The 17,023-nt window shown below is 37.7% G+C and overlaps 1 protein-coding gene across 1 annotated transcript; it reads right to left on the minus strand.

Annotated features, from left to right (window-relative positions):
• Positions 1–4,660: 4,660 nt before the first annotated feature.
• LOC142111045 (vomeronasal type-2 receptor 26-like) lies at positions 4,661–16,241 on the minus strand. The gene is made up of 3 exons (XM_075193793.1): positions 16,188–16,241; positions 15,250–15,373; positions 4,661–5,565 (listed from the first exon to the last, which is right to left on the minus strand). Exons 1-3 carry the CDS (start codon positions 16,239–16,241, stop codon positions 4,661–4,663), a joined length of 1,083 nt encoding a protein of 360 aa, XP_075049894.1.
• Positions 16,242–17,023: the final 782 nt, after the last annotated feature.

Below are 17,023 nucleotides of genomic sequence, written 5' to 3' on the forward strand. Positions count from 1 at the left end.
GACCTGGGAAGCCTGTTCTGGGCCTTCCACTGGATGGATTTGGTTTGTTTGTCTGTCTGGTTGGTTGGGATGAAACCAATGCAAGGTGGTTCTGTTGAATGCTAGCCAGTTTTTAGAGGAGGTAGGGTTCCTGGCAGACCCTCTCATCGATGTACACTGGGCAGACCATTGACCTGGGGAGCCTGTTCTGATTTTTCCAGTGGATTGATTGGATGAAAGCTTCACAGACTGGTATCATTTGATCCCAGAAGACATACTAGGGGCTGAGGTCCCGGTCAGATCTCCAGTTGGTGTACACTGGCCAGAACTTTGACTCAGGGAGCCTATTCTGGGCCATTCACTGGATGGATTTGAATAACATAACATTTAATATAAAAACAATAACTACACTGGGTAGCCATTTCATAGGTGTTTTGGAAGTGCTACTAAGCTGTTACTTTTCATAGAATGTTTACATTTGCATCAAACTCATTGACAGCCTAATAACTTGAAGATTTAAACCTGGGACGCCTGTTACATCAGCTAGTTGTTTAATAAGTCCAAATTCAGCAATTATCAGTGTTAATTGCCAAGCATGTATCTACAACATGTGGTGAAATATCAGTTTGATTCTAAATCATCTGGTGGATATGAAGCTTACTTGTGTACCCTGGTAGGACAACGCCTACTTCTTACCTTACTGTGAGTCTGGGATGACATACATAAGTGGTATTCATACAGAGTTATAACATGATGACAAGGTATATATCCTTGTTGACAGTGTGACTTGGTAACAGTCAACCTTTTATTCCTTAATGAGTTTAGTTGGCATTGGGTAGAAAAAGTTAAAAAAGTGAAAGAAGAAGGTGGCAGAATTAGGATAGGATGAGATGCTTTAGTATGTGAAAAAGAAAAAGAGTGATTCAGGAGGACACCATCAGAATAGCCATTAGCTAGAGGAAGCAACAGCCATGTTTATATTGAAAAAGTTAATTTTACGTTGAAGTGTGTCTCCCAAGGTTCCCAGTTATTCCAACAGAATTGGGTTGAAGTATTGGTTTGGAGTATTTACTAGGCAGGGCATTTTGTACCTTTGGTAAGTATGACAAAGTCTGTTGAAAACAGCTTGTTCAGAAAGAGAAGTATTCTATCTCCACTCATAAGCTGGCAGATAGGTGGCAGCTGAGATGATTTTATAAGTTTATTTAGTTGGCGGTTAATGAGGGGAAAGGAAGAATAAGTAGGAAGTGCTGGGAAGAGAGTAGTACATCAATATGGGAGAGCACAAGCTTACTAGTATCAGAATAAAATGAAGATAGCCCAAGGCATTCCCCCCAGAAATGCAAGAAGGAGCCTGGGAAAAATTAGTCTCTCGTTTTGTCAAAAGCTATAGGATTGATACTGTGCAATGTGGTTGGAACACAATACAACTTATCCTGGAGATAATATACAATTTTCTTTGATTTATTCACAAATATTGCTGCTATATGTATTGTTTGATTTTCTGCCCATTCGTCCTCCTCCAACATCAGCTATGTAATATTCCCATTTTAATTATTTGCACAATTTCATGGGAATGAGGTAAAAGGATGATATATTGATTGGATATGAGGCCTTTGGAACAGGTACTTCTGAGAAACAGTGTTTAAAATGTATTGAGAGGTTTGGTCATGATATTTTTCATTAATTAATAAAAGTGCCTTTGTTGGAGCTATTGAAAGTACCATTTGGGAATAAGAAATTTCTCTTGTAAATCAGAAATGTGGGAAAAGGTATAGGTGGGAGCCAGGCCATTGAGGCATCCTGTACCTCCTGACAGCCAGGTCCAATCTCCCACTAACCAGACAGCACTACAGGGGATGGGGAAAAGAACTAGGTAGAATAATTTGCTGGTCTAATTCCATATGATGAGTGAGAATGAGAGGATAGGATAGGACATATTGTCTTGTGTGAGTTTGAGTTTAGGGATTCTGTGCAGAGAGATGTTAATGCTCTCTATTTCAATGGTAGCCTAGAATTTAGTGGCAGGGATGGAGTGTTATTGGGAACATTAAGTGAGTTCAAATACCCATGCTCCAAGCCAGGCTCTTTTTCATTACATTGCCCAGAATTAGAGAAACATATACAGTTTGAGAATTTTGAAGCTGCGATGGCGGACTCAAAAGGGTAGGGACATGAAATTTGATCAATTGAACAGTGTTACTTATTTCATGGAATCCATGCTGTCATGACAATTGAACATTAAAAGTAGATATTTATAAATAATCCATAAAGGAAATTCTGCATCTTATCCAAATTCATGATGTAAAACAAAAGGTATAGGTCCTCTTTTGTTTCTTTTCGCAATAATAATTTATTGAGATTTACAACTTAAATAGTATTATAGATTGTGTCAATAATTGAAAATACAGAATGTAGTGACTACAATCCAGTGGTGGCTGCTTACCTAGTGTGTTTAGTTCAACGTGTGTTTTGTTACAAGTGTATTAAAATTTATAGAACAGAATTAAGAGTTATACCGGAGTTCATATTAATTATATTTACATCAGACAAAGAGGGTATGAAAAGTGACTAATTTCTTCACACTTTTTTTCATTAACTTATAATTATCCATACCTAGTTTTCAGTATCAGAATTGAATAAAGGTTTTTTTTTCTTCTTTATACAGAGTAACAATCCAAACCTTCTCTGCGCCAGTATCAGAAATAAATAAAGAAAATGTTTTTTTGCTCAATATATGGCATGTTGTTCTTTCACTTTTTATTTTGCTTGTCTTTTAATGCTATCCTTTGTTGTGGGACGTTATTGGGGTTTATTTGGAAATCACTGATCACATATGATTTTACCAATACAATATCAGGGTGTTTTCACTGCAAATCAGTGTTGGATGCAAAGTTAGTGTATTAAGATTGACATGGCATTTCTCAGAATTATATCAGAATTAAACAATAGGTGTAAGGGTGAAGAATGATCTACTTGACATCACTACTACAGGAGGACAAAGTCCATTACTCTCCAGTGAGTCATGTTACCACCATCTGAAGCACCTGCTTGTACACTACCTGGACACTCCCTACTGATCTCTTAGTATAGATACGTTCCCTGCTGATATAGCACAACCAGCAATCTTTGTCTCTAATTTTGTTACTTGGTATGTCCAATCTGTTCAGCGGTATTACCATGCTACCATTTGTACCAGTAAGTACCTCCACCTGCACTACATTGACTGCTTTCCATGTCTCTCTAAACTGCCACATGTACCTCTTCTACCCCTACTCCAGTATTCTCCTTCTTACCCATCCTCACTGCCTCCCTGTCTCTGTCAACCTTGTTTGTCCCTGTCATGTCTTCTGCTGAATTGTTTCTGTATGCCATGAGATTTGTTGTTTATTACATCTATTATTCTGCTCTTTACCAATGTACATGTTATTATGTCTACTGTTTTTTATGTATGTCTTATTTCAGAGAGGGATGTACACCAGCTTGCACAGCAGAGATATTGTGTGAAATCGCCTTGCGCATACATTGTAAGTCAGTGCACACATATGCGCCCATGTGGAATTGCATGATTCTGCCACTTACACCAGCATGTGCATAGAGAGGCGTAATGAGTACGTTCTAATGTAGGCTGAGTAGAAAAAACACATGTACGTGCAATTGGAAACAGATGCCAGCCAGGAAAAGGAAGAATATATGCCTGAAAAAGCCTTATTATTTGCTGGTGGTAACGGGCAGGTTTACATAGTGAATGATGATAACATCAGTGTACTGCACTAGTGAGCCGCTTGTAAATGGCTGCTTGAGATTGAACCACTGAAGCTGATTGTTGCTGTGATGTGTGTCTGCCATTAAACTGGAGAATATGTTACTGGAGTCGTACTGCATGGATTATAAGATTCATTCATTCAGCATATGAGCGTAAATATGTGGTCATTACATCCAAATGTTTTTAGAAGTAAAAAAACACCCATTTTGCAATGAGCTGGGGTTCCACTGACCTACACATGAAATATGCTGCTTTCAGGTATATTCATTTTTTTAAAAGTCCTTTGGTTTTTCCAATATATTTTACTTGCAACCCCACATCCAAAGATCTACTACATAGGTGGTGAACCCGTTCCATAGCATCAGCTCTATCACTATAATTGCCAACATCAGTCTTTGGTTTATCATACTGGCACTGCCTACACTCACCACAGTAGTTACCAACATAATGACTATACATTTCCTTACATTTATGACTGTGCCATAGGTAGTGGAGGATCTGTTACCAATACATTTTCTAATAGTAAAAGATACCAATATTTCTGATGAATGTAGAAAATTACAAATCTACATATACCAGGATCACTGTTTATTTCTTGAATAAAAATTAGTTTCTCTTACTGGAGTAGTTCTTCCCTAAATGTGTTTAATATCTCTCTTTTATAACCCCTATCTGGAAGCATTTGGCTTTGCTGCTCACTGGAACAGTTCCCGCCTCAGAAAATATCCAACAGGAAAACAGGACAAATAATTTAATGTAATTCTTAATTTAATGTGCATAACATAAATATACAACAGCTATGTAAGAGTGTCTTACTTTATATTATATATTTCTATATATTATATATTACAGTTATACATTTTCACCACAAGACTATGAAACAGTAATTGAATTTCCATTGAAAAAAACTCAGCTTTATGAATAACTTTTTTCTAATAATTGTCTTTTACTGTTCATTCCAGGTCTCAGTAGAATAATGTAGCATTTAGGAAAAAAAATACAGCTCAATATTCCAATACCAGAAGCCAATATAGCAAATATCTCTACAGTGACCGTGTTCTTCCCCTTACTGCTCAGATAGGCAGGTATGGCACAGACCCAAACACTGCAGAACACCAACATGCTGAACGTGATGTATTTGGCCTCATTAAAGATGTCAGGTAATGTCCTCACCATGAAAGCTAGACCAAAACTCACAGCTGCCAGGAACCCCATGTAACCCAACATGAAAGAAAAGGCAAGGACAGAACCCTCATTACATTGGATGATGGTCATCCCAGGATAAGAATCCCTGTCATACTCCTGAAAAGGAGGAGAAACTGACATCCAAATAGCACTTGTGAGAACTTGAACAGATGAGCAGATCAACACTACAGAATTGGGCATCTTAACACCAAGCCATTTTCTCCAATAGCTTCCAGGTCTGGTGGCTTTGAAAGCGATGCAAACCATGATAGTCTTGGCCAAGATAGAAGATAAAGCAACAGTGAAAATTATTCCAAAGGAAATCTGCCGTAGCATGCAGGTGATATCCACTGGACGTCCGATGAACAGATAGACACAAAGTAAACTCAGCTTGAGGGAGATGAGAAGAATGAAACTAAGGTTTCTATTATTGGCTTTTACTATAGGAGTGTCCCGGAATGAAATAAATGTTCTGATTATATAGACAGCCAAAATAAAAAATAGCACAGATATTGCAGAAAAAACTGTAGCAATTGTGTCCTTGTATGATAGAAATTCCGCTATTCTGGGAATACATGCATCTCTGCTATCATTGGGCCATTCATCATCAGGACATTTCTGGCAGTTTTCACTGTCTGCAAAATAAAATGAGCAAATAATGTTATAATATTTCTATGTCCTATTTATTTGTATGATCTAGGAAATATCATTGCTTGGTCTTGCCTAAGACTGATCTTTGTATTTCTGATTGTTTTACAACAATTTGCAAATATCTGTAAATAGACATTTTTAAAAACTGCAGTTTATTTGATTTATCTTTAAGTTGGTGGTGACAGGACCAAAATGTTACATTTTATTGGCTCAGTCAGCTGTGAGGATGGAATAATATTTTGTCTTCTGTCCTGTACAGTTGTGTCTTTATTTTAATGTTTAAACCACAAAATTATACTTTTATATCCTTAAATTCCTATTAATAAAGATTTTATAATTCTGAGCTCCAGCTTGAAGATGAGCTGTAAAATATTACAACAAATGTGGGCAACATCATAGAAACATTTAATTTAATAGCAGAAAAGAACCTACAGGATCATCTGTTCTGCCTTTTTCTGTGTGTTTGCTTTTCGTTATTCATATTTTTTGATTAATCTTTGTTTATTGAGAAATTAACATATATATAGATCATCATACAGATCATTTACAAAACATTTAGCAATGAATAGAAAGTCAATCCTTATATTTTCTTTTATGGAAACAAGGTGACAATGGGACTGTTAATATCCTTTTTGCCATCTGGTACGTGCTGCCCACCACAGAGGGAGTGGAGTGGAGCAAGGGTTTACAGACATCAAAACAGGAGGGGTTTATGCATTGCTCCAACAGGGAACAGCAAGAAGTAGATTCCTTAAAGTCTAACCATGTAAACCATATTACCATAAATTCGGTCTTGACGTGACATAGAAATGTTACCCATAGTCATGAGGAAATCACTCCTTCAGGCTAGGTGGGATCTCCAATATAACATAATAACGGTATTTGCAGCGTTGTTAAGTGTCTGAGTATGAATATTTTATATTGGGCTATTGGGATGTCAGGATATTCAGAAAATTAAAGAGACAATAACCCGGACCCACTGGCACTGGTCCTGCCATTATCTGCATTGCATATTCCCTGACTGTATGCTTTGACCACACCTCCAGCAGGAGCCTGAGACACATTGGTGCATCTTGCACAGTTGAGAGGGGCAACTTTAAAATTTAGAGAGGATCGTTAACTGCAGTTTAAGCATAGAAAGCTGGAGGAGCCAGCCGTAGTGTATTGGAATATTTTTCACCAGATTTGGTCAGGTTCTGACCTCTCGACATCACAGCCATAATCTAGAATAAGTAAGTAATGAACTATACATGTTTAAAATTAATATTAGAAAAATAGTGGAAATTGTGTGTCTGGCATCTTGAGATGTGGTCCAGAGGTCCTCAAGGATAGTTTCTTCCTCATCACTGTAAGAATGGTGTTATCTTGGATATAGTGCCTGGCTTGAAAGTATAGCCAGAGTTCAGACAAGGGGAGATTAAATCTTTCCTGGAAGACAAGAAAAATACATATCATTTAATTCTCCACCAGCCAGCCAATCCTGATCACCTCCCCATCTATGGGTCAGTTAACCTAGAAGCTTCTGGTTGTAGTTGCAGAGGAAAGTTCAGTTTATAGTTTTTAGAGTAAAAGGAATGAGAAGGGGCAATAGGGAGCTGGAATGCTGGGACCAAAACATGGAGTGGAGGCTGGGACCAAACATGGGGTGAGATACATTGATAAACTTGAGAAGCCACAAAAGGATATTGGGAGGGACTCCCAAAGCAGTGCCCACAATTGTAAACCCATAGTTTTGAATCCATACTTTAGGAAGCATGTGAGAAAAACCACCTGGTGGAATTTAGAGAAAGAAGAATATAGAAAGTTCAAAGCTCACGTCAAGTTTGTGGACTAGTTTCTGCGGGTCAGTGAGATATCTGGAAGGGATAGTAATAAGGAGCAAATAAAACAAAATAAAAAAAACTTTAGTTAAAAGAAAGATTCAAAGCTAAATACTTAGCAATTTTTTTATTTGTATAGCAGTATAAATTCCATCATCAAATTGGAAAGAAAAATACTGTTGGTGATCATTGCCAATAGGTTTTACAAAAAAAAACCACAATTTCTGGCACCCACACCTCACCCCCACATCTGTAGCCCAGATACATCAGGATTTTTAATGTATCTAACCTAATGTTTCATGCAGGGAACAGATATCAGGGTTGGATGGGCAACTGTCTTGTATCATTCTTTGTGCAGAATGAGAGAGGGACATTATCGTTTATTATATCAGTGGATTTTTTTTTTTATAAATGGAAATTATTCTTTGAATATATGCAGGATCCAGTCCTATTTGCCCCATTATCCCAGAGAGGAAATGCCAATCTACTCTATCCAAGACCTTTGCAGCATCAGCTGACAGAAGTATCATATGGGTTGCAGAATCCACAGCTGAGTGAAGCAAATCAATGATCTTTGTGAGGTTGCCCTGGACATCACATCCCAAGACAGAGCCAACCTGGTCATTGTGGATTAATTCTGGAGAGAGAAACTTCAGGTGTCTAATGATCATTTTCGCGAAAAGCTTTAGCTCTACATTCAACATGAAGATTGGCCTTTAATTCAAGCACTGGGAGGAGTCATTTTTACTTTCTACTTTTGTGAGAATTGTAATATGAGCCTCAATGGACTGCTTTATAACTACTCTCTCTAACCTCTTCACTTGACCTCTCCCAGTGGATTGAATCATCTACTCATCAGAATGGCCATTGCCTTGATCTTGTTTTCTCAAGACTATGCTCAGTTTCTAATCTCCTTAACACACCCTTCCATCTCTCGGATCATCACCTTATCAGCTACACACTCACCCCCACTGCTCTATACTCTTTACTGTCTAACTCTACCAAGCATCCCAATTCCCGCAGAAATCTTAATTCTATTAATATTCAACAATTTTCCAACTTTCTCCAACACCTTCTCTCCCCTATCTCTACATTCTCCTCCCCTGAGATGGCAGTACCTCATTTTCACCAAACCTTAGCAACAGCCCTTGATCAAGTGGCTCCAGTGACACTACATACTACACGTCGACTTCGATGTCAGCCGTGGAACACTACAGCAACGTGAAATCTTCAAAAACTTTCCCGTAAAGCAGAATGTCACTGGCGTAAATCTCGCACCTCTAATGACTTCTTCACATATACTTCTGTCTGCTGCTCCTATCGAAATGCTCTGGACACTGCAAAACAAACATCCAATCTCTTATCTATGCTCAGGCTTCTAACCCCAAACACCTTTTCAATACATTTAAATCTCTTCTCAATCCTCCCACCCCAAACCCTCCGTCTTCTATCAGTGCCCAGGATCTTGCTTCCTATTTCAAGGACAAGATTGATAAGATCAGACTAGAAATGGTATCCTCTTCCTCGACAAGCAATCAGCTCAATTCCTTCCCACTACCCTCTGACCACACAAATGAAGAGGAAATTTCTACTATCTTCTTATCTTCCTACTCTACTTCCTGTCCTCTTGATCTTATTCCCTTGCAAATTGGTAGATCCCTGTCTCCTGTGCTCATTTCACCTCTAACTAAAATCTGTAATCTCTCGCTCTCTACTGGCATCTTTCCATCACTATACAATCACGCAGTGATTACTCCTATTCTAAAAAACAAGAATCTGACCCAAACTCTCTTTTAAATTACTGTCCCATCTATCAACAACCTGTTAGATCCTCTTCAGTCTGGCTTTCGTTCTCAACACTCCACAGAGACTGCATTGACTAAGGTTGTCAATGATCTGATCAGTGCTAAAACTAAACGCCATTACTCTCTCCTAATTCTCCGGGATCTCTCGGCTGCATTTGACACCGTTGACCACTTCTCTTCTCAAACAAACGCTGCAATCCCTAGGTCTTCAAGACACTGTTCTATCCTGGTTCTCATCCTACATTTCTAATCGCTCTTTCACTGTTAATTTCTATGGGGCCGCTTCCTTTATCAGTTGTAGTACCGCAAGGCTCAGTGCTAGGTCCTCTGCTGTTCTCTATCTATACCACTTCTCTTGGAAATCTGATAAGCTCCTTTGGATTTCAGTATCATTTCTATTTGGAATAAACCCAAATTTATCTATCCTCTCCTGATCTCTCAACATCTGTGTTGTCCCGTGTAACTAACTGTCTTTCTGCCATTTCATCTTGGATGTCCTCTCGCCAACTCAAACTTAATCTTTCTAAAACAGAGTTAATAATATTCCCAACCACCAACAAGAGCATACCTGACATTTCTATCTCTGTTGATAACATGACCATAAATCCCACCCAGTTGCCTAGGTGTAATCCTTGACTCACACCTATCCTTTGTTCCCCACATTGACTCTATATCTAAATCATGTTACATACATCTAAAAAAACATATCTCACGCAAGACACTGCAAAAACATTAATTCATGCACTTATCATCTCCCGCATTGACTAATGCAATTCCCTCCTTATTGGTCTTCCCCAAAACAGACTCAAACCCCTACAATCTATTTTGCATGCAGCAGCAAGATTAATTTTCCTTGCAAATCGTTATTTCTCTGTTGAATCACTCTGTATGTCTCTACACTGGTTGCCTCTTTTCTACCGAATCGCATATAAATGACTTCCACTAACCTGCAAGGCCATCAACAAAGCTGCACTAACATACATCTCCTCTCTTGTCTCAAAATATCTTCCAACTCGGCATCTCAGTTCTGCACAAGATCTGCGTCTCTCATCCACCCTCATTACATCCTCCTATTTAGGAAGCCTTTTACAGGACTTTTCTCGGGCTGCACCCACTCTATGGAATTCTCTCCCTCATATAATAAGATTCTCCTCTGGTCTACAAACTTTCAAGCATTCTCTGAAAACCCACCTCTTCAGACAAGCTTATAATATTCCTCAACCACTATCTTAACCACACTACATTATCCTATTACCACCCGTTACACAATTTCATACAAGACAACTACTTCCTGACCAACATTGTTGTGTGACAGGATCATTTAGCCCATAAGTCACTTTTACCTTTGCAGTCTGGCTGGGCCAAAATGCAAAATGTAGACTTAACCTCATGTGTCAATCTCCCATTGTTCCATAGATAGTAAGCTTGTGAGCAGGGCCTTCTCACCTCTTTGTCTGTTTTACCCGGTTTGTTTATTAGTTTACTATGTTTGTCCCAAATTGTAAAGCGCTACAGAATATGTTGGCGCTATATAAATAAATGATGATGATATCATTGAGGGCTTTCAGAAGGAGATGGTTTGGTTTAACCCAAAAGGTTTCATAAAATTTTATGGTGGGCTTCTCTGCTTATTTCCTGTTGGAGAGGATGTTATCAACCTTCCAATAGGAGTTGCTGGTGTAATAAATCTCTAGCAGCCTACTAGATTTTAGAGAAATTGCAATTCTGCATATAGTCCTTTATCTTTTCTTTTTTTTATCTGATAAAATCTGTTCCTCCACATTCTAAAAGCTAATTTAGTTTTGTTAAGAACTTTTTAAGGTGGCTCTGATTTCTGTTATCTCAGCCAGGAACCAACTAGATGATTAATGGTTTATAGGTCTTTTATTTTTAATAGGAGTATGTCAAGTGGATATTGAAGAAAAAATATATAGTCAGAGCCATTAAGGTATAGGAGGTACCAAGTGCAGGCCAGCTGGAAAACTGAAGCACGACCAGAGGTCTCTACCAACATTACCGTATTCCAATTAAAGTCATCACCAATGACCTCTAGACCTTCTTATCATAGCTTAAGTCTCTATAGTGTTTCATATAGAAGTGCTGCTTGATCCTTTTTGGGAGCATAGTGATTGGTAAGAGTATATGGTTGGTGCGAAATTAAGCATTTTACTAGATTGCACCTCACCTCCGCAAATGAATTACGACGAGTTCCAGACTTGGTTTTGCCTGTGAAACAATTAATGCTAAAAAAAAACATGTAAGTAATGCTCATTTCGGTGCAAGAGGGTTAAACCCTACTTAAAATAGGTCTCTTGAATGAAAAACACATCTGTTATAGTGCATCTCCAGTACGAATCATCCAGTTGACAAAAAAGATTTATTTGAATTGCGCCTTCTGTTATATTAATATTGGTCTGCAGTGTAACAGTGATGTGTTTGCCAACTTCGCCTATTGAAAACAGCGTGTTGTGTTTGGCAATTTTGAGTTTAAACTTGGGTGAGTTTGTTTTTAATCTCCCACGAGTTTGACTTTTACATGTTAGAGATAGGGGTTTTAAAATTGACACAAATCACCAGAGATTGATTTAAGGAAAGTCAAAATCGCTGGTTAATACATATGGTGATTTTGAACTTCAAATTGCCGGTTATCTCCCGTGATTGCAGCTTGGTACATTTATTTATTTAGAAGCAACGTGGAACCCAGTCACGAAGAGGAACCCAGTAATATATAGAAGACCCATAACTGACAGCAATTTGCAAAAATGCTGCCGGATAATTAGTACAGGTATCGCTGTTTCAATTGGACATAAAGTAGATTTGGTCTTTTGGACTAAGGTAATAACAATATCCAGCACTTGTTATACTTACCTTTGGGAGGACACAGATGTGCGAAAAAATATTTATTATACATTATCTAAAGGAACTCCCCATTTGAAGATATCTACACTAATTGGAGGATTTAACGGATAGTGGAACATATCCAGTAGTATTAGTGGGATATTTCCAACATACTTACTGTTTTCTATGTGTTTTTAATGTGTGTTTTATGTAGATATTATTGGAGTGATAGTTGTGCCTTAGTTAGGTCCATTTAATTGAGATTTTCACTTTTACTGCACTTTATTATATGTGTATATATTTAGAAATACTATTTACACTAGTTAAGCTTCATTGACCTCTTTTTCTTTGCTAATTGTTTAGGGTGTGCACTTATGAGCATTGGTGGAGATAGATAACTGAATAATAATAGAAAATATACAATAAACAAAGTGCAATATACGTTCGGAACTGCAGACATTGGACCTGAGTCATTAAGAAAAGTAAGCTAAATGTATCCTGGACAAACCATGTTGCAATGTAAGGGGTGCAGATTAGTTTATTATTTTGCACATAAGACAAATTCTGACTGATTTTTCATGTAGCACACAAATTCTTGATAGCTTTATTTTTACACTGAAATGTAAAGTTGATCTAGGACATGCCCTACCCCAGCTATAAATCTGTCCACACATTTTAAAATTATCTCCCTCTCCAATGCAACATGGTTTTGCCCTATTGCAAGTTACTCCTGTTTTATGCTTTACTCTCCTTAATGACTCAGGCCCATTGAGAATAGTAAAATAGTAGAATACTGTAAACAAATGTTTATTGCAACGTCATGGAAAATAAGAAGTCAAAAAGACTAGGAGGTTAAGAAACAACACCGGGAGACATGAAATATCAAAGTGTCTGTGCCCCTAGACAGGTAAACAATAATATAAACAGAGCTAATAACTTAGCTGAAGCTAGTTCTCAGTAATAGCCAGAAGTCCTCAGGAATTAGGTTAGTATTGTGTCCAGGCATAGAAAGGTATCAGGTAGGTCTCCAGAAGACCAGTTTTCAGGTGAGTAGCAGGATTTGGCTGAAACAAGGATTTCCACAGAACAGTAAGAAACATGCAGGCAGTCCAGGGACAAAAAAAACATAAGCAGGCTTAGGAACATCAATGACAAGCAAATGATTCTGGAATAGGCCGGCATATATAAGACATAGTCAGGTGTGGATGATTATCTAGATGTGCTAGTTAACCCCTGATAGTAGGAAGGGCCGAACAGCAGCACCTCTGGAGGATAACAGGTACTGCAGGGTAATATGCACACAGATAAACAAGGCAGATCATTACATGGAGCTTTTGTTCGTATTCCTCACCTTCCGTCACCTCTTCCATTGCGGAAGAGTAAGGAGCATTAAACGGGTAGACCAATGTTGGCAATCCTGACTAGTGATTTTTGTAAAATTAAAAGTAGTAAGAAGGATAATTTAGAAGCGCTTGTTTGCTTTTGCGTGAGGAGTGTAAGCTAAGTAGAAAGCCCCAATTGTTGCTGTGTTTCCACAGCTCTTCTGTTAGCGACTTTAGATTTCTCTGTTGTTGCATAGTGTGCCAAGAGAGATCCTGGAACAGCTGAATGGCATCCGTTGCCTGAATTGTTCAGGTAGGACTCTTATAGTGGCCAGGGTAAATCAAGAAAGTGAGTCAGAGGAAATTTAAGATTGTGGGTTCTTCTGGTGGAAAACGGGATTGGGGTGCACAGTCTAGTCAAGTATATCTCAGTTTTTATAATAATTGGAATCTTCAAAAGCAGTGACTTGTGGCCACTGGTGAATGGTTGAGACCCAGTGCTGACCAGACCCCAGAGACAGATCTATTTTTTCATAGAGGCAACTGCATGACCTAAGTCCAGTGAGCTATGTGTTTTCTCGGACTAGGCTGCTAACAAAGCCTCCAAAGCTACTTAGCACCGTATTCCTGAAGAGGTCTGATCCCAAGAACAGTCAGGAGTTCCAGAGCGGAAGGAGCTTCAGATGGTATAGGACCTGTCCGAGCTTTCATCGTGCACCGTAATATCTGAGACAGGCAGGCCCCGCATGCTGGAAACAAAGTGAACTCGCGATATCTGCCATGGAGCTCTGAGAGTATGCAAACGTTCACTCAAGGATTATAGCTTTATGTGTTGTTTATTTGTAAGATGTATTCTGATATGACTTTACATTGGACATATGTATGTGTGTATCCTGTATCCTGATCCTTGCTGTCTGTGTATTGTATACTACTGTAAATTTCATGGACAGCTCTGCTGACCTTTTGTAGCGTCTTATTAATAAAATATATTATTGTTAATATTATTAATATTATTCTTAATATCAAAGGATATATGAATACAATTATATTGCTACATATAAGGTAAAATAAAAGTTAGTTTGTTTTAAAGTAATAATAAAGAATATATAAAAAAATGTATTATTACAGTAAAAAATTAAAGTAAAAAAGATTGCAATACATAAATCAGGACTGAGTGGGATAGGTGTTCAGACCTTTAGTTACATAGACTGCATGTGTATATTCCAGTGAACACACATATCTGTGAATCAGCAGCTGAACTATTCTGTGAGTGACAGCAATCTCCATGATAGTGCTGAATTTGCAGCTAACCACAGGATGTGATGGCATACTATGGGGTAAATGTATTAACCTGTGATTATAGCAAATCGTCCAATGCAATCATCTTACACACAATCTAAAATGTATTGAAACTCTTGATATTCTACTGCTTAAGCTCCAGAAAGCAATAAATTTATGATGATTTAGACAGAAGCCTTAGTGGACGTAATCCTTGAGCAATACAGAAATGGAGGTAAATGTATTAAGCTGCAATTTTAGCAAATCGTAGACATTTGTCGACTTTAAAATTACAATCTATGTAAAGGCCAATTTTGGCTTTGAAACACATTGCCATTTTAAATTTGGCTAGCAAAGACACCAAATATCGCTGATTTTCTATAATTGCAGGTTAATACATTCATCCCCATTTCCGGTTTGATCAAGGTTTTTGATTAAGGTTTTTGCCTAAATCATTGTAAATTCATTGCTTTCTGGAGTTTATGCGGTAAAATATCAAGAGTTTCATTACATTTTAGGTTAAGTCTAAGAAGTTTTAATCGGATATGTTAAACCATAAGGTTTTTTGTCTATGGAATATTTAAATGAATCTATAAGATGTTTACTTGTTACATTGGATGTCTCTCCTTGTGAACACGGTATACAGTCATAGCAGCATATGGGAAAGCCTTTCCTTAGTGCTTGTCTGGTACCTGGAAGACAGACTGCAGAGCAAAAACTTTGTGGAACCTAAGAAATACAAATAATAAATGGTCATTGCAAATATGTGCTGATTTTATATGTATTTTTATTTATATGAGCATTGTTATGTTCTAGGCATTGCCTGACCTTAACAAATACATTGCTTTCAATATTGTAACTGGATAAAATCTATATATATTTTTGTTGCAGCATCTGGAAAATATAATACACCCTCATTGTAATGTCAGCTTAAAATGCAGGAGAAAATTTGTAGTATTATATTCAGATTGTAACCTCTCATGATCATCCCTCTTATCCTCCTCCCATTAATAATTAATTTTAAAATTCTAGGTGTTACATAAATTAACCTATAGATATCGAAAATCCTTCCAGCCATGTGTACTGTACTGTAGTTTCAGGTTATAGTTATAAGTGGTGGACCCACTAGTCTGATCTGTGATTGACTAACAATACATTAATATGACCAATATATAGACTGCTCCAAACTGAAATAGGGGCAAGTGAGCTGCAGTACATGGCCATATATGTACCAAACCCTCAACATTCAATTAGACATTTTGATGTCTACTCACCCCAAAAGTATCCAGCACACTAATGCTAATAAACATGGTTTACTATTCTGTTACCTCAGAAAGATCTTCACTTTGGACTGAGAGTAATATAAGGATGAGTTAATTTTCATAAACTATTCAGACTAATGAGGGAAAAATCTGTTTTCTGAAAAACATTTGCATAATTGGAGGAAATTTGCTAATATTATTGCATTTTTACTAATTTTATGTTGATCCATAAGTATTTATGCAAATTAACCACATGCTTATATTTCTATATAATCCCTTACCTGAGGATGTGTAACCCACATGGGACACTTCAGATAAGGTTCTCCACACTCCATCTCCTCACTGCTCTCCTGACACTAATTTCCCTCCCATTATTTTCACGTATATATTGATCTGGATGCTGCCATTACTGAGTACATTGTCTTTACCTTTGTACTGCTCTACCAAAATATTGCTTTGCCATAGTGTTGCCTTGCTGTTTTTTTAGCACTTATTGCTTTGGTGGTTACAGATTAAATTGCCACCATCCACACTTCTTTACCACCTAGTTTCAGACACCAGCATGGTCACTGTGTCAGCCTGGATGTTGCTCAAATAGGCTACTACATCATATTGACCCCTCACCAGTCTATACCACTAGGCCCATTCACAACCATGGCCTCTCTACTTCATTGCCACACTATTGTTCAGACCTCCGCATCACAGTGAACACCAGTGTGCCTAGTCTTCCTTTTGTTTCTCCTTACACCCTTCCTTTACAATATAAGATCTCACAGGCAGGGTCCTCTAATCTTAGTCTCATGTCTGCTGACTCTCCATTCTCCTCTCTGTCCCTGTTTTGTCTTATGCAGAATTCCAAGCCTTTCAATTTGTTCTGCTAACAGCATCCTAGCATTTTTTATTCTGATTACCTGTATCCATTGTTCTTATCTGTATATAATGATTTAATTTGTTGTATGAGCTACTTTCATTGTATGGCGTGCCTTGTGGTGCCTTATGAATAATAGATAACAATAATGTTTATTCTAAGTGTATGTTGAAATTACCATTTTTAGCAAGAAGCTATGTTTGATGTAAGGTGGCTGTCTAGGTATTTTGTATGATATTCAAGTACAAT

The sequence above is a fragment of the Mixophyes fleayi genome, chromosome 1 (genome assembly GCF_038048845.1).
Source record: "Mixophyes fleayi isolate aMixFle1 chromosome 1, aMixFle1.hap1, whole genome shotgun sequence".
Taxonomy (NCBI): domain Eukaryota; kingdom Metazoa; phylum Chordata; class Amphibia; order Anura; family Limnodynastidae; genus Mixophyes; species Mixophyes fleayi.